We start from the raw sequence: 26,112 nt of genomic DNA on the forward strand, positions 1-26,112 counted from the left end.
AAACTCACGCCAGTGTTGGAGCCAGTGAGCGATGGACTTATTTGTTCCAATGCTAAAGATGCAGCAAGTGGCTGACTGAGGAGTTTTAGTCTCATAAATAGACAATAAAAACATTGTTCCCAGAGATACTGTGGTGCCCCTTACATAAACAGAAATGTGAAGGGCACATACAAATGTGTTTACATCTTAACTCTTTGTCTTACAGAAAAGTCTGCATATCTTTGTTTTGTTCTACAACTGCAATGCATTCTGCGATTGTCATCTCAATTAGGCATTTTAAAATATTATGATGTTTTCTTCAGATTTTGCACCAAAAGCATGTATATGCTGCTTTAAAATGTTGTCTCTATTTTAAAGTATAATTTGAAAAAAAAAAAAAAAAAAATACTGAATTCAGGGTAAATTGGTTTTCTGGTCAAACAAAAAATGGTCAAATTTGGTCAGAAGTTGTTAGTAATTTTCACAATTAAATAACACATTGAATTGAATATGATTTTTTTTTTAAAGTAGAAAGACCAGTATTTTCTTGTAAAACATACTTCAGTAATCTTAGAACTTCAAAAAATATTTTTTATAGTGTAACAGCTTTTTTCTTTAATGTGTTTTAGTAATATATAAATATATATGTATATGTACATATACACATACATACATACATTTTATATATATATATATATATATATATATATATTATATTATATTATATAGTTCCATTATAAATCATTTAATATGATTTATAATGACTATTATATGACTATAAACTGTTTTTTTAATTAAACAACATTACTATTTGTTATCACAGTATGATAACTGGTGAGAGAAATGTTCAATTTGTTATGGAAATAATTTTGTAATGTAACATTTCTTAGTAGGCCTGAAATAGCATTTCTATAGCATTTATTTAAGCATTTTATTATATTTTTCTTAATAGCACATTTTTATGCACACACACAAATTCAGTCTAATAAAATGTCCAAAAGAATGTAAAGAAATCTCCCTAAATTTTTTAGAAAATGTTAAATAAAGTATTATAAAATAATTCCAACACATTAATAATATGAATAGTTATTTTTATTAATTATGTTAAATAACAATGTTCTTTTCCATCCACTAATTAGTTATGAAGTAACTTAATTATTTTGTGTATCCTTTGCTTTTCTCTACACGGTGCACACAAGCTAAATAGACCAGTTTAAACCAGCAAAACATCTTAGATTGGTTCAAGATGTTTAACTTAGTCTCAGCCTACTGTAAAAGAAAGACCATCCAGTGCAGGTGGTGTCCTGTGAGTCCAGCTGAATCACAAATGTTAAGTGTGTTTGGGTTTTACTCACCCATAGCATTGCTGTTGAGCAGGAGGACGCCATGAGCATTTTTGGATTTCTCCAGACCCATGTAGAAAGGATGAACTCCATAACTGTTCAGCTTATACTGCAGATGGGGAGAAAGAGATTAGAGTTTGAGTTTGTGACGTGATTTCAGTTGTTCTCAGTGTTAAACAGACAATTAAGTGTTAATGAGAGATTTTTATTTGGCTTAAAGGAATGAACCCTACAAATCCCATCTCTCCGTTTTAATTAACCTAATTACATCCCTCTCTCTTCCTTCACAAAGCTCTCTCTTTGCTTGTCTTTCTCTGGGCATTGTGACATGAAGTGAGTCAGCTAGAGAATACGGTTGTTAGTGTGTCCAGTATGAATGACTGACAGCCAATAACAGGACAGCTTTTACAATTTAAAATAATGAGAGAAAAAAGAGAGAAAAAAAAAGATTCCTATGTGAATATATTGTAAAATGTAATTTATTCCTGTGATACAAAGCTGAATTTTCAGCATCATTACTCCAGTCTTCATTGTCACATGATCCTTCAGAAACCACTCTAATATGCTTTTTCCTCCCCAGGACTTTTTGTAGCAAAACGATCGGTCATTTAAAATAAAAAAAATTAAAATGTATATGCTTTATGAACACAAATGCTCGCCTGTTCTGCAATGTGTGTTCGTGACGTCACGTATGTTGAAAAGGTCACGCCTGACGTAGGCTCCAACTCATCTTCTCCTCCAAGTTCAAAACTGTCCGACATCGTTGTTTTACCTTGTAAACTCGTTGAGTTGTAACTCCCTTTTTTGTAAACGGCATTTGACTTAGTATTTACACGTTCAACTTGTAAACACTCACTCTGTGCTTCTGCCTACGTCAAGCGTGACCTTTTCAACGTACGTGACGTCATGAACGTGCATCGTAGAATATGCAAGCATTTGTGTTTATAAAGCATATACTTTTTTTTTTTTTTTAAATGACCTATCGTTTCGCTAGATAAGACCCTTATTTATCATCTGGTATCGTTTATAGCCATTTGAAGCTGCACTGAAACTGTTTGGAGTCCATTAAACTTCACTATATGGAGAAAATTCCTGGAAAGTTTTCATCAAAAACCTTCATTTCTTTTCGACTGAAGAAAGAAATACATAAACATCTTGGATGACATGGGGGTGAGTAAATTATCAGGAATTTTAATTTGTTCCCATTCAGTTGGTCACTCCGAGTCACGTCGGATGACCGACGAAATTGGGATCCCTACCAAAGCGCCACAGGAGCTGCCCCTTCCAGTGCCCTGTGTAGGCCTCCTGATCCTTCCTATAAGGCAGACGATAGGACCGGGCTCTACACAGAGAAGGTCAACTACTGTTGTTCCTTGAGCAACCCAAACAGTAGGACTTGGATAACACTGGGAAGCGTGTCCTTCCGCTTGAAATAGACACACTGCGGAGTCACCTCCTCCCAGAGGGGGTTAAGTGACATTTAGACATGTGAAGTAACCCCATAGGGCCCTATTGCACATGAAAGTCTCTGAGATGGCTTAGGCTGCATCATTAGAGATGGCAGAACATGGTCTGCCAGGGGAAACACGGCTCTAATAAGCATACCGTGGAATACACATATGGGATCCCGGCAGGGTCTCTCATATGGGCACTAGCCTCACACCAGATTTCAAGAATTCATTGGCTGAAAGGCCTGGCGCCGGATGCTCCACCATGTCCGGACACCGGAGTGCTGGAGGACTTGAAAGGGTTTGCCTGGTTAAGGAACTCTCTGGAGAATTAGGCGTAAGGACGTCGCAAGCCGACTCTGAACCGGGCCTCTCAGTGCCACTACCCGTTTGAGGTGAGAACACAGGAGGAAACCAGTTCGACACGTAAGCTATAAAACGAACGTGTTGGGAGTCTCCTAACCCGCAGCTCTACAGATGTCTGCTAGAGAGGCACCATGAACTAGCGCCCAGGACGATGCGACACCCCTACTGGAGTGAGCACGCAACCTGAGCGGGCAGGGCACACCGTGTGCTTCATAGGCCAAGGTGATGGCATCCTCTATCCAGTGGGCCATCCTCTGCTTGGAGACAGCCTTCCCCTTCTGCTGTCCTCCGTAACAGACAAAAAGCTGTTCTGAGGTCCTGAAGCTCTGAGTTCTATCCACGTATTGTTGCAGTGCGCGTACAGGACAGAGCAAATCTAGGGTTGGGTCTGCCTCCTACAGGGGCAACACTTGCAGGTTCACTACCTTGGGCACTTAGCCGGGCCGGGGCCTCAGTGTTGCACTGGAGTCTGCCGGCCCAAACTCAAGGCACCGTTGACCGAAAATGCCTGCAGGTCCCCCACGCTCTTGATCGAGGCCAACGCAGTCAGGAGTAGGGTTTTCATAGAGAGAAACTTCAACTCGGCTGACTGCAAAGGCTCAAAGGGGGCAGTTTGTAGGGCTCTTAGCACCAATGCCAAATCCCAAGAGGGTAGGGAGGGAGGCCTGGTAGGATTTAACCTCCTGGCCCCCCTAAGAAAACTGACAATCAGATTGTGCTTCCCCACCGACCTCCTCTCTACGGGGTCGTGGTGAGCGGAAATAACAGCAACATAAACCTTAAGGGTGGAGGGAGACAGCCTACGCTTCCAACCCTTGTTGCAAAAAGGAAAGCACGGCTCTGATCGAACATCTCCAGGGGTCCTCATGGTGATAGGAACACCATTCGACGAACAGGTTCCACTTCAGAGTATAGGCCCGTCTTGTGGACGGTGCACGTGCTGAAGCGATAGTGAGTGCTACCTCCTGGGGTAGTTCACCTAGAACCTCCACGTCCCATCCAGGGACCACACATGGAGTTTCCACAGGTCTGGATGTGGGTACCAGAGGGTGCCCGTCTCTGAGAAAGCAGATCCATCCTCAGAGGATTCGGCCAGGGAGGGGCTGTCGCGAGGAGCATGAGTTCCGGGAACCAGGTCCTGTTGGGCCAATATGGAGCAACTAACAAGACCTGCTCCTCGTCCTCCCTAATCTTGCACTGTGTCTGTGCTAGTAGGCTCACTGGGGGGAACACATATTTGCGCAGGTCCCGGGGCCAGCTGTGTGCCAGTGCATCCGTGCCGAGCATTGCCTCGGTTAGGGAGTAGAACCACTGGCAGTGGGTGGTTTCTGGAGATGCAAACAGGTCCACCTGAGCAACTCCGAACCATCCCCAAATCAGCTGAACCGCCTGGGGATGGAGTCTCCACTCCACTGGATGTGCTGCTCGAGACAGCTCGTCGGCTGCCCGATTGAACGCTCCTGGGATGTGGACGGCAGGAATGGACCTCAGATGCTTCTGACTCCAGAGGAGGAGGTGGCGGGCGAGTTGCGATATGTGACGTTGTGCCCGTTGTACGTGGGTCCATAGCCTGTGGCCGAGGCATCCGTGAATACCACAGCATGTCTAGATACCTGCTCCATGGGCACTCCTGCCCGAAGGAATGAGAGATCTGACCACAGGCTGAAGGTTTTGCGGCAGGCCGGTGTAATCTGAACCCGGTGAGTACCGCGTTTCCACGCCCACCTCGGGATTCGGCCATGGAAACAGTGCTGAAGCGGTCTCAAATGGAGCAGACCGAGCGGAACTATGGCTGCAGCTGCAGCCATATGCCCAGGAGCCTCTGAAAGTGCATTTCTGCATCAACATCTTGAATGGCATCTTGTGAAGTACACGGTTCAAAACTCGCAGATCCAAGATCGGTCGTAACCTACCGCTTTTCTTGGGCACAATAAAGTAAGGGCTGTAAAACCCCAACCTCATATCGGCTTGAGGGACCGGCTCTATCGCGTCCTTCGCCAGTAGGACTGCGATTTCCGCACGTAAGACAGGGGCATCGATGGCCTTGACTGAAGTGAACCGGATGCCCCTGAACATGGGGGGATGCCGGGCGAACTGAATCGCGTAGCCGAGTCTGATGGTCCACAGGAGCCACCGAGACGGACTAGGGAGCGCTAGTGAAAAACAGAATGAAACAAAAGTTTCTCCACCCGGCCCTCCTCCGGGGGAGGGAGTGGTGCAGCCACCTCTGAGTCGCCCGTCTCAGGGCCTCTTGCACTTGCGGCCAGGTTTGGCAGGGGCCTGGATGGGCTGGGCGTCCTGCCTGCGACCGGCTTCACGACGCTGCCTGGTGGAAGGCTGCTGCAGCTGTGCGAGAGCGGCTGCAGGGGGGCGCCCACAGCGACGAGCAGGCTGAGGGGCTGCAGCTGGGGTGGAAGCAGCAGGTTTCCTCGCCTCAGTCTGCTTCTGTGCTGCCGAGAACTGCTGGGCAAAGCTCTCGACAGCATCGCCGAAGAGGCCAGTCTGTGACACGGGAGCATTCGTCGGTCATCCGACATGACTCGGAGTGACCGACTGAATGGGAACTAATCCTTTAATACTCAAATACATATGCATATATACAAGGATTTAATAATAATAATAATTTTATCATTTATATTTTGTCAAAAATGTTTTATTAAAAAAACAAATTAATAAAGAATAAAGAAAATGAAGTCTATTTACATACTGTAATGTGAAAACATTAATTACTGTGTAAATCTGTAATATATATTTTTATGTGAATATGTTTTAATGTTTTATGTGACAATGTAATAATACGTTTTATGTGTCATTTTTAATGTGAAAAAGCTTACACCTATTACTTTTATCACAAATGTATGTAAAAAGTAAATATAAGCGTATTTCATGGTGGTATTTGTTATAAAATATTTAAATGTATTTATTTTTTCAATAATTTTAATTTAATAATCTCTGATAAAGGTGGCTTTTATTACATACATGAATAATAAATAAAATAATACATAATGGCAAAATGTAACAAAAACTAAACTAGGCTTCATTCATAATTTTATCAACTATGTTCTTTCTCTCTTTCACTCTTTCACTCTTTCTCTCTTTCTCGCTCTCTCTCTCTTTCTCTCGTTCTTTCTTTCTTGTTTGAGGTGAACTGTCATAGCATCACTGCTTTTGATTACTGTACTAAGTGACCAAATACACCATGGCTGGCTGTATCGTGCTGTGTAAAGCACAGATGACTTATCATAGAGGAAGGCTTGTAAAACATCACCACTGGTTCTGACACTCACCCCTGGAGGTTGGTCTTTCGCAAACAGGCCATATTTGTGGAAATTGAGGCTATGTTTGTAGGTGGGGTGCTCTGTTTCACCAAAACCATAGACATATTCCGAGGGAAGGCGTGTGGAAATCTGAAGGAACTGATCAGAGAATGTGAACCCTGGCACGGCCGAGTCCCATCTAGAGAATGAGATTTTAACAAATCAGAACATTCAAGACGTTTTCTGTCTTCTGAAAAATAAGTCGCTTTCATTAAGACAAACTGTGCTTTTATAGTCCTAAAACTCACAGAAAACCCTAAAAGTACACCATCAACACTGCTATTCAGAGCTATTTCTGCGTTCAACTCATGTGCTCCTTTACAACATTGCTTCATTGCTGCTTTTTCCAATTCATTTGTTGTTAAAATACCTTTGGGGACTTTGACATGCTAGTCTTTTTTAGGGGTGCAACAGATCGTAGATGATCCGTGATCCATACGCACACATGTGATTCGCAGATTATTTTATTTAATATATAAACACATATATATATATATATATATATTATTTTTATTAAATGTAGTTTCAATAATAATAATAATAATAATAACAACGTAAAAAAATATATATATATATTAATTTAACTCAAACAGTAGAGCATGTTCTTAGCAATTCCAAGGTCATGGTTCAGTTCCCAGGAAATACATGAATTCATAAAAGATATACCTTGAATGCAATGCAAAGTTGCTTTAGAGCTGCCAAATGCATGAATGTAAATGCAAAATGCATAAATATAAATGTATTGTATAGGGTGATTACAAATGGTGAAAAACAGTCAATAAATGGTGACAGCAGATAAAATACACACTATAACTTAACTTACTATGCAGTTACCTACTAACTACCACATTATTGCCACAAGAACTTCTCTGAACTCCATGTTACCAGAGTAATTCAGGTTACTCACATCACTTCTTCTGTTCCTTTTCTGATCACTTGGATCCCAAATGGTTTGTCATTGATTTGAACCCTATACGCTCTGTTGTCTTCCACTGTTTCTGGTGCAGCTGGCAGGTCGAGGGGAACGGGAACCTCGTAGCGTGCATTTTCTGGGTCGAAGATCTAGATGAATAGGACCAAAATCAGTCATACTGTAGTCTTAATCTCAGTCTTAATTGTGTGAATTTATTTTCTTAATTCCTAAATTAAAAAAAAAAAAAAAAAATCCAATTATAGGGCCTGGCACTAGTAATTCCCTTGTTATGGATTTGATTCCCAACGCTCCTAAAAATAAAGGTTCCAAATGTATGGTTCCATGAACAACCTTTAACATCCATGGAACCCTTATATATATATATATCAATCTTTAATTCAGAACGTTAACTGAAAACAAGTGAAAACTACAGTAAAACTTCCACATTGTTGCCAAAGGAACCTCTTTGAACCTCTAAAAGCTTCTGTCAAATGCATAAATGTAAATTGTATATTCAGTCATTGTTTTGGTCTTAATCCTAAATTTAGAAAAGCATACCTTCCAACGTAGGCTTCTTCCACTCAGGTATGTGATTTCCACCCGTAGCTTGCTGATGTCTCGAGATCGAGAACGCTGACTTGGGAATTCAGTGTTGCGGTCTATATCTACAGTGATGCCACGTGGTGTCTCAACCTTGTTGCTGGTGATGTAGCCATGGTTCTCAGCATAATAACAGTGAGGTGTACTTAATGGCTACAAAAGAGAATAAAAACAATTACGTTACAGCAAATGCAGCAAAAATACGAATTTGCTATTTACTTTTCATATACAATCAATCTGAAAATGACAGGGTTGAATATTGAATATTGTCTCTCTCTGACCTCCCAGATGCAGCCGCGCGCTTCACATTTGGCCTGATCTTCACCCCCTTCAGGATAGCAATCAATTTTTGCAGGGATTTTGGCTTCCCAGTTGACTGTGTAATCCTTCCCAAGTTCCAGCTCCAGATTTTTCAGATGTAGCACCTAGAAGATCAAAAATACTCAATGACATGCACCTAACACATTTTCTTTACTTCACAGCAGTATGGCTCTTGTGATTGACGGACAGACATAAGCTGTTCAGAACGCCTTGTTGAGTACATACAAAGTCATGTAAATCACGAACGGCAGAACGTTTTCAATTTTTTTCTCCATTTCGAGACCCCTTTAATATGGAAGGTGGATGGGGCCAAAGGTCTTTAAATGGAATATGTGAAATTTGTCTGAGCCAAGGACAGTGTTTGTCAACTATGAACACATTTCTTTAGTAAATGTATTCTGGCCGTGTTAAGGCATCAGTCTTTATATACATATAAAAACTAAACGTTATGGAATAACTCCCCAAAAAAGTGTGCTTAATTGCAGAAAAAAGGTGTTCGGTAGTGACGTTCCTTAAAGTTACTCACAGATTGTTCAGACTTTTGAACACATTTACCTCAAAATAATGAGACCTATCTACTCTCACCTTGTGGCTATGAGAGAGTGGGGCACAGGAATATTTCCTGATCATTCATGGTTTATTTAAAATCAGTCTCGGACTAAAACATACACTGTTTCGGAAGTGACATGAAAAAAAAGTTTTTTTAAGTTTCATAATTTACAAAGAAAACTATTTTTTTTTTACCTTCACTTTTTAAAAGAACCAAAAAGATACTTTTAAAAACAACTATGAAAAGGATAAAAAATACAAATTTAATATCATTTTCATAAGTTGAAATTTAGGGGTTAGGGTTCGGGACAGCCACCTCCCAATTGAAAGATAATAAATGAATGATGATTTTATATATATTAAGCTTACTAATATTTTAAATAGATAATAGAATGATGTTAATAAACATCTAAGATTTGAATACTTAAATGCTTTTTAAATGTGTTTTTTTGTTGTGGGACAGCAGTTTGCACCAATTCTGTAGAATGGCCCATATACCAACATATCATTGCGTCCCATATGCAAATATAGTCTCAAATACTGAAATTGAATTGGCTGCTGTGCATGGTGTCACTTTAACTCAGACAAACAGTATGTGTTGACATGGTCAAATTTTCTCGTGTTACATTTAAATACTTTTGGTCCCGTCTGCCTTCCATACTTGCCATAAATTTCAGCAGCTGACATTAATGTGTCATGCGTAGTTTAAGACCAAAGTCTGCACGTCCTCGTGTTGTCATTCCAAGACCTTCAGCTCTGAGAGAAAGCGATGCCCTTCATCATAGGCTAATGCATGTGTGCTTTTGAGAGCCCTGACAAATTCAATCTCTGTTCCGTGAGCATCCCTGGACACTCACTTGGAATGACAGGGCCTCTCCTGGTACGCTAGGGAATCTTGCTCCGTATTAAACAGAAGTCAGGCTCCATTTTGTGGACATGGTTTGTTGGACTGGCTCACAGTCCTAATTACGTTACGTCGGCTGTGATTTTTTTTCCATTTTTCACTTCGTTTAGAGATGTTCTCCGAATGTCAAATTAGCTAATACATTTCTGAGAATTCTGCAAAGCCCTTTGAAGGACGGCTATTTTCAGATGGCTTTTTGTTGAGAAAACCTTGGCTTTAATGAAAATATCAGATTGAGGTTTCTGTCAATTTATCTGCCTGTTGGCTTTACTTTAATTTTTTTACTTCTGTTGCAGTGCATCATGTAGGCTATGTTTGCATAATGCTGTATTATTTAGTACTGTAATGCAAAAACGTTGTCATTATGATGTAAATTTTTACTATATTTAATTACAATACAAAACCAATACAAACGTTACTTTATGGTGATTTTTGTCGCCTATATATTTTTTTCTTTTGATGTTTGAGGTGAGCTGAGCGTCACAGAGTTTACTGCTTTTGATTACTTGTTGTAAACCAGAGTTATTATAGTTACTCAAACTAAAATTAAAACCATGAAAAATATATTGCTAGAAATAAAATAAATATTATCAAGTAAAAAAAAAAAAAACTAAAAAAAACTTATTTCAGCTAGTTTCCAAGATAACATTTCTAATTTTCATTTAACTTTATTTACTAAAATAACTAAAACTGAAATAAAAATGAGTAAAAACTATATAGACGTATTTAAATACAACAAAAACTAATAATAATAATAAAAACTAATAAAACTTTAAATATACGGAAGTTCTAAGCGGCCATGTATTATTATAATTTTTCTGTCTTGTTTTCTTGTGATCACGACTTAATTTTCTCGTGATCTCGACATAACAAAAGTTGTTTTGTCGTTATCACGACTTAATTTTCTCTGTGTATTCGGCATGAAAAAATGCTATAGAAGCAGCATCATCGCAGCATCATGGATGATCGTATTCGCTTTTACTTTGATCAGGGACACACTCAAACTGAAATAGCTCTGTGTCTGTCATTGATTGACAACTTACACATAAGTGTTCGACACTTGAGAAGGAGGCTGTCGGGTCTGCAACTTTATCGTCGAAGACAATATAGCGACCCTGATTTTCTCACGATAGCTACAATTACGTCGTGAGAAAACGGTTTTTACGTTGAGATCAACAACTTTCGTTATGTCGAGATCACGAGAAAATTAAGTCGTGATAACGACAAAACAACTTTCGTTATGTCGAGATCACGAGAAAATTAAGTCGTGATAACGACAAAACAACTTTCGTTATGTCGAGATCACGAGAAAATTAAGTCGTGATAACGACAAAACAACTTTCGTTATGTCGAGATCACGAGAAAATTAAGTTGTGATAACGACAAAACAACTTTCGTTATGTCGAGATCACGACAAAATTAAGTCGTGATAACGACAAAACAACTTTCGTTATGTCGAGATCACGAGAAAATTAAGTCGTGATAACGACAAAACAACTTTCGTTATGTCGAGATCACGAGAAAATTAAGTTGTGATAACGACAAAACAACTTTCGTTATGTCGAGATCACGAGAAAATAAAGTCGTGATAACGACAAAACACCTTTCGTTATGTCGTGATCACAAGAAAACAAGACAGAAAAATTATAATAATGCATGGCCGCTTAGAACTTCCGTATAAATAAAATTAACAGTTAACAATTAAAAGCAGAGACTATATAAACAAAATCGTATTCAAAATATTAAGAAAAACTATAATACACTGAAAAAAATTATTCATTGAATATGCTCAATTTTAAAAAATATATATTTTACTAACTGTAGCTAAAATAAATTGTTTGCAACCACTTACCTTAAAAAAAAATTAGTTATCACTTTTTTCAGTGTTTTTTTTTCTTCACTTTTTTCAATAACACTAACTACTTCATAATTGATGTCCATTATAACCTGTTCTTGAATAAACTATTTTAATTGAAATAAGTCACAAATACTGTTTAATATTGACTTTGGTGGTGAATAGAAAACTCTAATATTAAAACTATGATTACCTGCTTGTTAATATCGTATTGAATCTGGGAGTCAGACAGATAGATAACAGTGTTGCCGTCTGAAACGGTCACGTTAGCAGGAGCTGCAGTCACTCCCAACACTGTGATGTTCTCAAACTTCAAGTTGTTTGGATCCTGGTATCCATTGTGGGTAACTTGCATTGACAAAGCACCCTGATCCAGCCAAAAACAAAATGAAACAAATATCAAAATGATTTTTGTAATAGATACCACTTAAAAATGACTTAAATGTGGACATATAATGTAATGCAATATAAAAAACAAACAAACATGTGACATTAGGATGACGTACATTAGCCACAGAAAACTGATAATGAACGTAAACACCGGATGCAACAGTATCTAAGAAACAGACAGAAGGAAAAGTGATGAGAGACCAATCAACTTCACAGAAGGATTATTTGTTTTTCCAAGAAACATTTGAACAAATCTAATAATTTAGCTTCAAAAAGCCTATTATAAGATGCAACAACAAGAATGAACCTGTGACCAATTTGAAAGAGTTTCAAGACAGTGTTGTTCCTTCACTACATCTCACGTTCGTTGCCCAGGTTCATGTGTTTTTATGCATTGCAAACTCAAATATTTATTTTTTTCTTTGCACTGTTAATTTATTGAACATTTTGATGTTGCAAATTCTGCTAATTTAAAATTACAAGTCTTGGACACATCCAAGCAAAATGTTTGCTCCATGAATTTACATCTATCGTAAGGTTAAATTATAACTGTTCTTGCAAACTAAAAACTTTTTTTTTTAAGAAAATTAACTTTTAATGAAATGTAAATACAAAATAAATATATAAAAGATAAACATAAGAAATTTAAGTAGAAATCTGAACTTCTGACTCAAATGGGCTTTTGGAAAAAACATTCTTGTTATTGAGTCCTGTGTAAGGTAGATTTTTGTTTCTGAGGAGGAGAAAAAAACAACTTTTAATTAATAGCAAGCCACTCCAAAATACCTCGAGAGTCTCCGTCATCCCAAAATAGCTTGCCTGACGCAGCCTTGTTGTCATCGAGTGCGACGATCAGTCCCATGGGATGACGCCGGCTAAGGGAACACACAACTTTCATCACACAAACTACAACTTTTTACCAGAAACTGAAGAGCAGATAGAAAACGGATCCTTTGAAGTTCAGTTGGGATTCTTGTTTGTGAATAATATGTCACAGACGGATGAATTTTAAACAACTTCACCTTGTATTTGTGATGCATTCGAGTATCACCCCTACTTTGAATGCTAGCGCACCCCAAAAGATACTTTAAGAGATACATTACATTTCCATTTCTGCTGCTGAAGCTGGCATATAGTCAGACGGACATAAAAGCTCTATAAAAATAAATAGCTATTGAACACAGAGAGAAATTTGAACAATTTTGCTAACGTTAAATAGAAACTCAGGCCTCATGCAGATGAACAGGAACGAGCTGAATGAAAACTCAGAACTACCACTGACAGGAATAAGAAACAAGCAATAAATGTCTGAAAACCAGATGAAGGTGCACAAAAAACACAACACCATAAATATTTGTCCGTTCTCAGTATTATACACTCACTTTGCAATATTAAATATTATAGTGATGTGTTAAACCAAGTACTTAACGGCTGCCATATTCATATACTATGGTAATTAAAGAATACCACAGTATTTGTCCAAAATACTATATACTATAATACAATATGTAAAAAGTAGAAGATACTGTTGTTGAGGCATTAGATGTGTTTAAAGGCTGTTTTTTCATGGATAGGCTTTAGTGACAGAGCAGTAGTTTAATATGAGCTTTTTAGTCATTTAAAGCTATATGTTTTGTTTTGTCCCCCGCCCCCCCCCATATTTACCTGTATGTGGTGGTGATGTCTGGTCTCTGTACAGGCAGAATGCCTCCGCCTCTCAGGTGTAAGCCAATTTTATCTTCTGGCAGGTACATTTGAATTTTTGCCTTGCGGTCTGTAATCTTTACCCCCTTTAAAACAAACCAAAAATCACATTGTAAATGTTTACATATTGCATAATACATTATTGTTTAAAGATTAAAAAAATAGTTTTATTCAGCAAGGATGCATTTATTTGACCAAAAGTGACAGTAAAATATTTTTTAATGTTACAAAAGATTTGATTTTTGAAATAAATACTGTTCTTTTGGACTTTCTATTCATCAAGGATCCTGCAAAAAATGTATCAGCTTTAAAAAATAAAAGAAAAGAAAATAATAAACATAATAATAAATAATAATAAGAAGAAGAAATATTTCAAATAAAATGATTTCTGAAGGATCATGTTACACTGAAGACTGACCATTGAAAATTCAGCTTCACTGGAATAAATTACATTTTAAAATATTAAACCAGAAAACTGTTATTTTAAAATTTCAAAATATTACTTTTTAACTGTATTTTGCGATCAAATAAATGCAGTGTTGGAGAGCATAAGAAACTTCTTTGAAAACCATTAAAACATCTCACCAACCCCAAACTTTTAAACGGTAAAATATATTTTACAAATAATTTAAAATATTGTAATTATTATTGTGTATACCTGCAGCTTATTTGGGGGAGCATGACAGTAACAACAAAATGCATAAATGTAAATGAATTTGAATACAAATTATTTAAACAGAAATGATAAATTATGATATTTTATTATAAAAAAAGATGGTTAATCATAGTTTCAAAAATGTGTTTAGACCAAGACCCCTTTAATAATTTTTGTATTGATTCAAATGTAAATATATATAATATTAAATATAAAGTATTGATATAAATATATTTATATTCAACTGCTTACTGGATTTAGGAACAGAGTCATAGTTTCTACCAAACTATAGAATAACTTGTTACTCACCACCATTTTGTTTATAAAAATAATAAAATTACATAAAGTGACAAAGATATTCTGAAAGCTTCTCACACTGTTTGACTGAGATCCCATATTGATGATAGATTTTACAGTAATAGCATTTAATAGACATTAAAATATTTCAGCAGAAACTGAGCTTAACATAGACTTACTTTCAGTATGTTTTTCACCTCACACTGCCTGCATTACCCGTCTCAAGCTTGAGACCCCTCACCCCTCTCTCTGACTGTGGGACTAGGTCAATGCCGAGACGACGAGCCAGACATCGAGTCTCCGCTCTATCCATAAGTCATTTCAGATCCAATCAGGTTCTCCGTGTTGCTCCTCTCCATCAAACTCTCTCTCGCTCTGCCAGGGTCACTCAAGCCCTGCTTTGCCAATCACGGCTTCTGTAATCGACCCGTTCTGAGACACGCAACACATGGACGCTAGGGACCGATCCTATCAGTGATCTGATCGGTGCTAGTTAATCTGGCTCTTAGAGCACTAACCAGACTCTAGAGAGGCTTAAACGAAAACCTCTGCCTCTGACTCACAATAGGAACAAGAACTGGTTTCAAGCAGATTTTAAAGGAATAATTCACCCAAAAATTAGCATTCCTGTTAACATGTCTTACCGTCTCGAAGTTATACCAGATGGCATCTGGGATATAGGCCTCCACAAATTCAACACCCTAAAAAATATAGAAAACACACGAACAAAAAAAAACAGGAAAATTAGTTGAACATAATTACAGATATTATTTTGATGGTTTAATAATGAGCATTATTCATTAAACTAATGGGCAGACCATCACCAGTGATGATTTTTCTGAGAGGTATGGTCTTCCTGTCGTGGTTTTTCAAGCTTCAGAAAGAGAAAATATGAGCGAGATATCGGAGAGTAAGAAGTTGACAGAAAGTGAAGCAGTAAACGAACCAAAAGAAAAGATGATTCATCCCTGTGCCTGAGGGAAAACCCACTGTACACTTCAGATGGTGGCACTCAAATATGATATTCATATCAATTCGAAAGCACTGTGCACTGAAGACCTGGCCATGAGTGACTTAGCTGACGTAAGATAGCAATAGTGTGTGTGTTAAAAAAAAAAAAAAAGGATAGTTATGGCACTACAATCTGATTGAGTGAGCCAAGTTTGAAGCTGTTATAAATTAAATTAAATATAACATCATAAAAACATATAACAAATATAATCAGCCAATGGTTAATAAATACATTACTAAGTGAAAGGTACATGGGATGTTTCTTATGCCCGTTTTAACCTAATCCTAGGGATAACTGGGAAAACAAAAATAAAATAAAATAAAATAAAATAAAATAAAATAAAATAAAATAAAATAAAATAAAATAAAATAAAATAAAATAAAACAAAATTAAATTAAATTAAATTAAATTAAATTAAATTAAATTAAATTAAATTAAATTAAACTGCTCAAGAAGCACATTATTATTATCAATTGCCGAAAACATTTGTGCTACCTAATATTGTTTGATGAATATAAATTTTAAAAGAACAACATTTATACCTGTGTGGACAAGAAATATTTTGTAAATGAATGCCTTTACTGTATTTTTTATTAATTATTATTATTGTTATTATTATTATTATTATTATTATTATTATTATTAAATCAAAATTTATCCTGGTAGTGTATAGAAAAATACACATATAAGTCTTATATTTTTTTAATTTGCCTGATCTTCTTAAATATACAGTATAAAGCTTGTTCTGTCATTCTCAAAGCTACAGACTTGTCAGTCTTTCCTTGAGCCGGGCCATATAGACAAGAAGATAACTTTTTTGAGTTTTTTTTTTGTAGTTGAAAGCAGTCCTGACCTGCACACAGCGGTGACTTCTCTCTCTTTGAAGCTCACCAACATACTTGACTCTTTAATTGAGAGCACGAAGATGAGTGAGAACATTTGAGCACTTAAAAAATATGGCTAAGACGACAAAAACATCTGAAGGTGGGAATAGATTTCCCTAGTCAAAACACATGTTGAGAAGATCAAAGTTCAACTGATCTGCAAGTTAGATGCCGGGTGTCATTAAATTAATGCTTGCGAGATGAAAAACAACAGCAGTTTTTCTTCCCTGCAACTTGTTATAGCACCTAACAACTTTTTTCGTACCACATGGTCCAGTAATTATCATGATCTTTTATGCAGCTGATGCATATGGATTTTGCAGCTGATTGAAGTGTTCACATCACATACGCTCACTGAAGATTTGAATAACCCTAACGCAGGAATCTTTTGACGTATGTGCATCAAACTTTCTCAAAACGGGTCTTTTGCCGTGATCTCATGGGAAGCTCTTTGAACATGAAGAGTCTGTTTCAGTCATATTCTTGATAAAATGCCCGAAGCATTAGACTCTTCAAACAATTCATAACCCATTTTCACATGGTCGCAATCTATATTCAGTTCTAATTTCTTCATAATGAGGTCGACGATCTCATTAGAAAGAGAGAAAAGGAGGCGATGGAAATGAAAAGAGAGAGAAAAAGTCCCATCTTCCTCACATTTGTCCCAGAGGAGGTCATCCACATGGGTTTACAGGAAGTCAAACAACAGTGTGTGTGTGTGTGTGTTCACTCACAGGATCCAGCACAGGTGTGATGAGAAAATGTGCTCCCCACATGAACTGTTTGTGCACTGCCCAGGTTTCAATGTCAGAATAGAACCTGCAGAGCGGGAAACAATTTTTATAAAGCAGTTCCTGACTTCTGAAATCTAAACATGCCATAACAAGACAAAAAACAATAAAACAAACAAACAGTAAACAAACCAAACCACAACAAAAAATGGCAAGACAAAACAAAACAATCAATCAAATAAACAAACAAAACAAAACAAAGCAATAAATCAAAAACTAAACAAAACAAAGCAAAGCAAACAAACAAGCAACGCAAAACAACAAAAAATGCGAAGACAAGGCAAAAAAAAAAAACCATCAATCAAATAAGCAACAAAAGAGGCACAAAACAAGACAAAAAAAGGAAATAGAAACTAGTGCAATTTTGTTGGTATTTTAAATACCATTTGAAAAATTCAAACATCATTACTCCAGCCTTCAGTGTCACATGATCCTTAAAAAAATCATTCAAATATGCTGATTTGCTGCTTAAAAAGCATGAATTATAATTATCATAATAAATATCATCATTGTATATATATATATTTTTTTTTTCCTTAAAATTTTTCTTTGCAAGTGCATACAAACTCACTCATGCATCACGGGACGCACTACGGTCTCTCCGTTAACATGGGCCTTGTAGAACAGAGTGTAGAGGTACGGCAAGAGGGTGTATCTGATGTTCAAGTAATGCCTGGAGGTGTTCACCACGAGAGAGTCAAAGCCGTATGCTGCCGGGTCCTGGTCCTGTTAGAAAGAGAAATAAAACCAGTCAGGGAGAGAAAGCTGAAGAGCAAAGAGAGAAATGGATTTTACTGTGTGGATACTGATAATATGTTCATCATGGCGGAGAGCCATCGGCTGCGGAGACAGCCGTGGAATGATTACTCTCCGACTAAAAGGTCAAATCTTATTCATCTAATTTCACCAAGAATATAATTTTCCATTCATCCTCATTTGCCCTCTCAAACTCTCGCTCCGGAGGTCTGATTGCTTCTCTCACGCAATCTCACAATAATTATTAGAGAAATAAATCTTCTACAAATAGTATTTAAAGAGAGAGGACACATTTGTAATTCAGAGCATTGACGTTGGGCCAGAAACACATAGCGTAGATGTTTGAAGAGGAAGATGTTTTGTACACTTTAAGACTGTTTATGAGTATTTAAGGGTGATACGTACTGCATAACCTTGTGCGTTGTGGTTACGGCTGAAGGGGTAGAATGCGCCCACTTGCATCCAACGTGTGCACAGCTCCTCCGTCGAATTGTCAAAGAACCCACAGATGTCTGCACCGATCTGCAGAATAACATCAGAGATTCAGGGAAAAATCACTCCTTATTATGTCAACCATTTCCCCCCAAAACAGCAAGGCACTTAAATGGAGATCAAATGGACACTCCAGTATTTTATATATGAAAAAGACAACAGTCTGAGAAACAGCTTCCTTGAGTATCAGAAGAGATCGAAAATGCCTCAGATTGTGCTCATATTTACCAAAATACTACATTCTGCAATTAAAAGCATAAAATATGTCATTCTCTTCCAAGACTGAATTTATAATTTCTTTATTTTTATTTTTCATGAGCAATTTTAAGTGAAAAATCTGATTCTTTAAAGTTAAGAGGCCATAAGTGAGAATCTCCTAAACTTAGGGGTGGGAAACATAATAAAATCAGCAAAAGATATCTTAATATCTAAATTTTTTCTACTAGGCAGCAATGATATTATATGGAGAGCAAACTGAGAATTTTTCTGAAGTCTCCAAGTTCTCAGAAAAAGACTGAAATAAATCATTTCAAAAATGTATTTTAGTTGGTAACACGTTTCTTAATCATCTATTGCATGCACTAGGACAAATAAACATTCCATTACAGTTTCTTACATTCAAATGACAATTGAATATATATATATATATATATATATATATATATATATATATGTGTGTGTGTGTGTGTGTGCATGTTTATGTGGTTTATGAGGACACAAATTTGTATAATGATATGGGTATGACAGAGGTATTACAATATGAAGGTGGTTTATGAGGACACTGCCTAATGTCCCCGTAATTCAAAAGGCTTAAAAAACATACTAAATGGTGTTTTTTTGAAAATCTAAAAATGCACAAAGTCTCCTGTGAGGGCTAAGTTTAGGTGTAGGGTTGGTGTAGGGCAATAGCACACACAGTTTGTTCAGTATAAAATCCATTACGCCTATGGAGAGTCCCCATAAACCACAAAAACCAACATGTGTGTGTGTGTGTGTGTGTGTGTGTGTGTTTAATAATGAGGTCAGTGGAATATTATATTTTTTATAATATTTTAGACCTTTATAATTTATTCTAGTGACTTATTTGAATCACTCATGAAATTTTCTAAGAAGCATCTAAAACAAAGTTGATACTTGACTGAACCAAACATGAACATCTCCTGATATTTAACAGACACCAAAGCAATATGTGCCAGATTTGTACTGTTATAATAATAATAATAGAAAAAAAAATATTGTAATAAAAATAATTTGATTTACCACAAAATACAAATCACAATACGCTTCAGGTAATATTGTGCAGCAATAAATGTTTACATCGTCCGTCCCATGATAAATTAATTGGATCTGACTGTTGAGTCGGCCAGCCAATGTTAACTCAATTCAACCTGAACACGGAGTCTGAATGCCCATTCAATTTCTCATTGCATTTCATGGAAACTCAGTCAAAACCAAAAGCTTTCTCCAAACGCTTTCCATGTCTCTCAGTGGGGCTGTTGTGTTATGAAGACCTACTGCTGTCGACCAACAATTACCCATGTTGGAAAAGACGTTTAGTTTGGAGTTAAACCACTTACGTAAGGGATTCCGAAGAGGTTAAATTCCAGCATGCCGGGTATCGCCCATTTAATGTCATTCCAGTTGGCGCCATTGTCTCCCAACCAGTGTCCAGAGTACTTGCCCACTCCGGGGAAGGAGGAGCGGGTAAAGACCATGGAACGGCTCGTCCCAAATATTACTTTTGAGGCTCTGGAATTAGAAACACAACATTAGATGCATCGGGAGTGTTGGCACCACAAAAAAAAACACAATGCCGTCGGGTGGTCTAGGAATGCATAGAGATGACAAACACACAGGCAGGAGTTAAATGTGGGAGTTAAGCCGAATGAGAGAGGGGGCATAGAGGAACGAGAGTGGAACAAATCAATGATGCAGAAATTACAAGATGAGTAAAACAGATTTCCTGCTGAAAATGAAAGGATGGAAAAAAGGAACAAGCATGATACAACTTAACTCTCTTCACCCCCTTTGAGGAAAACATCCTGCCATATGACAAAACTGGCCGTACGTTAGAGCAACACTGAGTCACGGGTGACGCTGCTTGAGTCACCAATGCTGTGACTGATCCACACCTGTCGTGTGCTGTCCCACATTCATCAAATATATCAATTCTAAACTTTTTTAGCTGTTAACAGCTTTCTTGATCATCTATTGCATGCACTAGGGAAGTAAGAAAAGAAGACCTTTTTTTTTTAGAAATTCTTTGAAAATAAAAAAAATAAAAAATGCTGAATACTTCTACAACTACTACTACCAATAATAATCTTGCAATTAGAAGAAGTATTATTATTATTAAAAAATTTAACTTTTCTTAGTTGTCTATCTGTCTATCTATCGATCGTTCTATCGTTCTATCTATCTATCATCATTATACATTTCACTGCTGGTTATACTTTGTATAATTGTGTATGTGACGAATAAAAATCTTGAATCTTGAATAAATTATAATTTATAAACATACATATATCAACAACAATATTTAACTTTGACTTAAATGTGAAGTATATACTAAAACTATACTCCAATATTCTCTATTGCATCTGCATTCAATGCATTCATGTCTACACCACTGTCACACAATGCTGCTTGAAAACAAACACATTTAAGCAAATCCCTATAATGCACAGATAATTTATTTGACTCTAGTTGTTTTAAAATTAAGTTTACTCATAAAGAAATGTGAATCATATTTCATATCACAGTGCTTCAAAGTAAAAATATGCATCCTGGTGTACAGAAAAAAAAATAGAAAAGAAAAAATGACCTCAAGGATGCAGTCTGACCTAGATCCTTTTATTGGTTTATTAAAATCAATCCATGCATTAATAGCCATGTTTTTTCAACTTAAATAAATCAAGTGCTTGCAAAATGAAGAAAATGAGTTTGTTATCCAGAGACAATGCATGGTGCAATAGAGGGTTAAAGAAACTTTAATAAAAAAATCATTTAACATATGTAGAGATTCGCTAACATTCAGAACATCCTACAGCCACTATAAAATGATTCAAAATCATAATTCCAAAATCGTCATGGTTATGATGTCATAGATTATATAAGCTGAATAAATGAGCTTGAGGTTTGTTAGGACAGGACAATATTCAGCCAAGATACAACTATTTGAAAATCTGGAATATGAGGGTGCAAAAAATCTAAATATTGAGAAAATTACCTTTAAAGTTGTCCATCAAGTTTTGATATATTTACGGTAGGTAATTTGCTAAATATCTTCATGGAACATGATCTTTACTTAATATCCTAATGATCTTTGGCATAAAATAAAAAAAATGCAAATTTTGACCCATACAATAGATTGTTGCTATTGCTACAAATATACATGTTACGCATGACTGGTTTTGTGGTCCAGAGTCACATATGACCATCCATCTGCAGCAATCATTCTGACAAGACTTGAAAGCAGCATCAGGCAATCATAACAGAGACCATTTGCATACAATATGTGGATAAACCAACACTTACTTGTCAGTGGCCAGGACCATAGAGTACCCATACAGACTGTGGACATCATAGTGGTTCCCCCATTTGTGTTTAGCATCCATGCATAAGGTCTTACTGTACATCAGGTCATCGAGGATTCCTGTAGAGTTGAATAGAAATGACGAGGATGAATGTCTTCAGATGATGAGGAAACACTTGCATCTGTTATGACTAAATCTAGCTGTAGAAGCATTTGAGACTCACTTGGAGTGAATGGAGGATAGTTGAGTTTGTTATCAGCGCAGCCCTTGATACCTCCCTTCACGAAATTGGCCACCTCGTTCATGTCCTTAGAAATAAAACAGCAATTAGTTAAACGCTCCCTAATTCAGGCAGCTAATTGTCTCAAGATTAAAGCAAAACTCTTAAGGGAGGCTTTAAAGTCAACATAAAATGGCATTCGCAACCATTTTACTTTCATAAAGTAATGCACTTCTGAATCAGAATATTCTGTGAGACAAATCGCAGGGCTGGACTTGATTTTATCAATCAGGAATTGAGTGGGTGGTGTAAAATTAGTTTCTTCTTTGACAGTAGCACTTGATTGTGATATCTGAAGCATATTCTGTAAAGCTGCTTTGAAACAATGTGTACTGTGAAAGCACTATACAAATGAACTTGAATATAATCAAACTGAATTAGAGATTGATGAATTACTACTGTAAGCAAGGTCAATTTTGATTTAATGTTGACTTAAAACCTTATGTGGTTTATATTGGTGATGGCGCAGTGGATAAGACACATGCCTTTGGTGTGAGAGACCCGGGTTCGAATCCACTGTGAGACACCAATGTGTCCCTGAGCAAGACACTTAACCCCTAGTTGCTCCAGAGGCGTGCGACCTCTGACATATATAGCAATTGTAAGTTGCTTTGGATAAAAGCGTCAGCTAAATGAATAAATGTAAATGTATATTGCATTCTAGATCAGATGTTTATAGTGCTTTGCTGTGTTCGAATATCATGATTAATGCATATTGATGCAGTGACATAAACAGTATTGATTTGGAGACTAGGAAGTTGGAGATCGGAATCAGAACATTTTTCACAACCTTTCATGACCTTTCCACCAAGACATAAAATGATCAGGTTCAATATTTGCTCATGGGTAATGATCTCTGCGGGTTACTTACAATCCAGAGAGCATCATGCTTGACTTCCTTGTGGAAACGGGAAATTTCATCAACCCACCAATCAATGCAAGCCTGGTTAGTGTAGTCAGGAAACACGGTTTCCCCTGGCCAGACCTGCAACATGAGATGGGAGAACAATGTTTAATTGTCATGAAAATAATGTAAAATAATAATAATAATAATAAATAAATATGTTTAAAATTTTTTAATTTATTAATACATTTTTTATTTTTATTTTGGTTATTTGGGCAAACTGCCCATGCATCAAGAGATTCACTCACTAACATCCCAATTGGTCATAGAGGACATTTAGAGCCTGCAAAACCAAAAACCAAAAAAAAAACCCAGCCTGTCTACATGTTTCCTTTTATTTATGTCTTTAAGTTTTTAAGCCACTGGCCTTTCTATTCTATCCTGAGTTATTTTCTGTTTCTGATCTCACATGGGTCTGAGCTGCATGAAAGCGTGATATTAAACTCTAATGCAAAATCAATGCAAACACTGACCTGAAATAAAACCATGAAAAAGCAATTAACTGCCTGTGCCTAATCGGCTATATAATCACAAGTGATATTATTGCCATGTGATATGTGCCTTATTGCCCTGAGGGGTGATTGATATATGATCTAACTCAAGGTTACAGATGGTAAACTAATGGTCTCTCTCATGGCAAATCACATGGCAACTCCAGGTGTTCTTCGAGTCATTCACTTACGTCTCTTATCTTATTCTGCTTTATACAGCACAATGCTAATTCCTACACTACATCAGTACAATACAACTATCTCCCAAAACAGCACTGCACAATTAATAATGTTTAATGGGTAAAAAATGGGTAAAAAAGTGGATGGGAATTGGGCACCGAACCCCCAACTGCTTCCTGGGCTCCGCAGCATAAATGGCTGGCCACTGCTCCGAGTGTGTGTTCACAGTGTGTGTGTGTTGATCACTACACACTGCTGTGTGTGTGCACTTGGATGGGTTAAATGCAGAGTCCTTTCCTTTCCTTTCCTTTCCTTTCCTTTCCTTTCCTTTCCTTTCCTTTCCTTTCCTTTCCTTTCCTTTCCTTTCCTTTCCTTTCCTTTCCTTTCCTTTCAAGAAATGTAATGATTCTGGCACCAATTTTGATTCAATTCCAGTCTTTCAGTTCTTTTGAGCAAGTAGCACCGATTCTCCATTCACGAGTTCGCCTGCCCATTCAGCCCTGCCAGATAATGGTAAACAAACTTGGTTTGTGAAGGAGGCTCGAACCCGAGGCTCGGCTCGAGCTCTGAGTAAGAATCCCCCCTGATGATACGGTGTGGATAAAGAAAAGGGATTTGAAGGAGGAGAAGGGGTGGTGGAGGGATGCCGGAAGAATAGTCGCTTGAACAGAACAATGACTGCTGCTTATAGATGGTCGTAATGATGATTGGCAGGACTGGATGATTAGGCTCCTCCCGAACCTACGTTGTGAACTTCATTTTCTAAATAACTACTCATATTTCTTCTACTCACAAAGGCTGCATTTATTTGATCAAAGATACAGTAAAAACTGTAAGATTGTGAAATAGTATTACAATTAAAAATTTTTAAAGTGTTATTTATTCCTATGATGCAAAGCTTAATTTTTAGCATCACTATTCCTGTCTTCGGTGTTACATGATACTTCAGAAATCACTGTAAAAAATTATTTTACGTTAAGTTTTCAGATTTTTTTTAATTCATCAAAAATAAATTAGTCATTTGTTCCAGATCAAACCGTCTTCATGCTGTGTATTTCAGCCTGCAAGGACAATGCAATGCAATACAGTATGCAATACACAGTGTCTACATCAGTGTAAAAATTCAGATGTCCAACAAAAAAGACTAAAACCAAACACATGTACAGTAAATCATTCAGTTCAGCATTTTTATTTTTTATCTTTTTTAAGAAAAATATCCAGCTCTCAATCCTAAACCCTAGTAACAATTAACCAATGTAATGCCAAGATCAGGAGTATCTTCGGAGGATCTTACCTCTCCCAGTAGAGGTGTTTCTCCATCTGCTTCAGTGACCCAAGCCTTAGCTGCACGTCCCCTCTCAAGTGCTTCATAGGGTCCGTTTATCCTTTGACTTGTGGCTACAGCAGGATCCTACCAAGAAGAAAAAGTTTTCAGGTGTTTGACTCCACAAAATCAAATTCAGTAAGGGGTGGAAATGTATGATTCAAAACTCGTCCAAAACCCAGAACTAACTTGGTAACCTATAAAACTCTGGATCTCAGCATAAATGAAACTGCAATATCAATGGCTCACCAGTATGACGATGTATTTCTGCCCTTTATCATGCATGTAGTCAGCAAACTGAGGCAGCTCTGCAAATTTCTCCATATCATAGGTGAAGATCTTTTTGTTCTCCATGTAGTCAATATCAGTGTACTGGACATCCTGGAACACAACACAAGGCTTATTCAGCTTTGAGTCCTATAGTAAAATCAACATGAAATCAAAGTTTCCTCTCATTGAATATCCTGTCTCACTTTGAAGTCTAATTATGGAAGTTACACTCTTAAAAACAATAAAGGTTGGCATTGATGGTTCCATGAAGAACCTTTAACATTCCATTGCACAAAAGTGTAAAAGATTCTTAAAATGTTCTTTAGGCTAAGAAAATAATGATTATTTAAGAACTAATTACTGAAAGGTTCTTTCTTTGAGGCATTTCTATGAAAACCAGGTTTGGGCATCTTTATTTTTAAGCGCGTAAACAGGTTGTTAATGTTCATGCTTCACTGTAAAATTGCAGTCTCGTCCTTTAGAATCAGCACCTTCAGCCTTTACGATGGCAAATGCCTCCTTTGCATGCTAACATTGTAGATTCACTGTTG

The 26,112-nt window shown here is 37.0% G+C and overlaps 1 protein-coding gene across 1 annotated transcript in view; it reads right to left on the reverse strand.

The window, feature by feature from the left end:
• Positions 1-26,112, reverse strand: part of LOC306843052 (sucrase-isomaltase, intestinal-like) — a gene marked incomplete at both ends in the record, with an annotated part of 79,934 nt that overhangs the window by 46,150 nt on the left and 7,672 nt on the right. Inside the window, 19 exons of the mRNA XM_079374287.1 lie at positions 1,335-1,431; positions 6,424-6,592; positions 7,361-7,515; positions 7,925-8,119; positions 8,248-8,391; positions 11,789-11,962; positions 12,102-12,151; positions 12,772-12,860; positions 13,651-13,775; positions 15,286-15,342; positions 17,272-17,356; positions 17,900-18,054; positions 18,490-18,606; positions 20,154-20,325; positions 22,114-22,231; positions 22,336-22,420; positions 23,264-23,377; positions 25,262-25,378; positions 25,541-25,672. Of these exons, the coding sequence (XP_079230413.1) occupies positions 1,335-1,431; positions 6,424-6,592; positions 7,361-7,515; positions 7,925-8,119; positions 8,248-8,391; positions 11,789-11,962; positions 12,102-12,151; positions 12,772-12,860; positions 13,651-13,775; positions 15,286-15,342; positions 17,272-17,356; positions 17,900-18,054; positions 18,490-18,606; positions 20,154-20,325; positions 22,114-22,231; positions 22,336-22,420; positions 23,264-23,377; positions 25,262-25,378; positions 25,541-25,672 (2,350 nt within the window). The remainder of the gene's footprint in view (positions 1-1,334; positions 1,432-6,423; positions 6,593-7,360; positions 7,516-7,924; positions 8,120-8,247; positions 8,392-11,788; positions 11,963-12,101; positions 12,152-12,771; positions 12,861-13,650; positions 13,776-15,285; positions 15,343-17,271; positions 17,357-17,899; positions 18,055-18,489; positions 18,607-20,153; positions 20,326-22,113; positions 22,232-22,335; positions 22,421-23,263; positions 23,378-25,261; positions 25,379-25,540; positions 25,673-26,112) is intronic.

Source organism: Barbus barbus, assembly GCF_936440315.1.
Source record: "Barbus barbus genome assembly, chromosome: 23".
Taxonomy (NCBI): domain Eukaryota; kingdom Metazoa; phylum Chordata; class Actinopteri; order Cypriniformes; family Cyprinidae; genus Barbus; species Barbus barbus.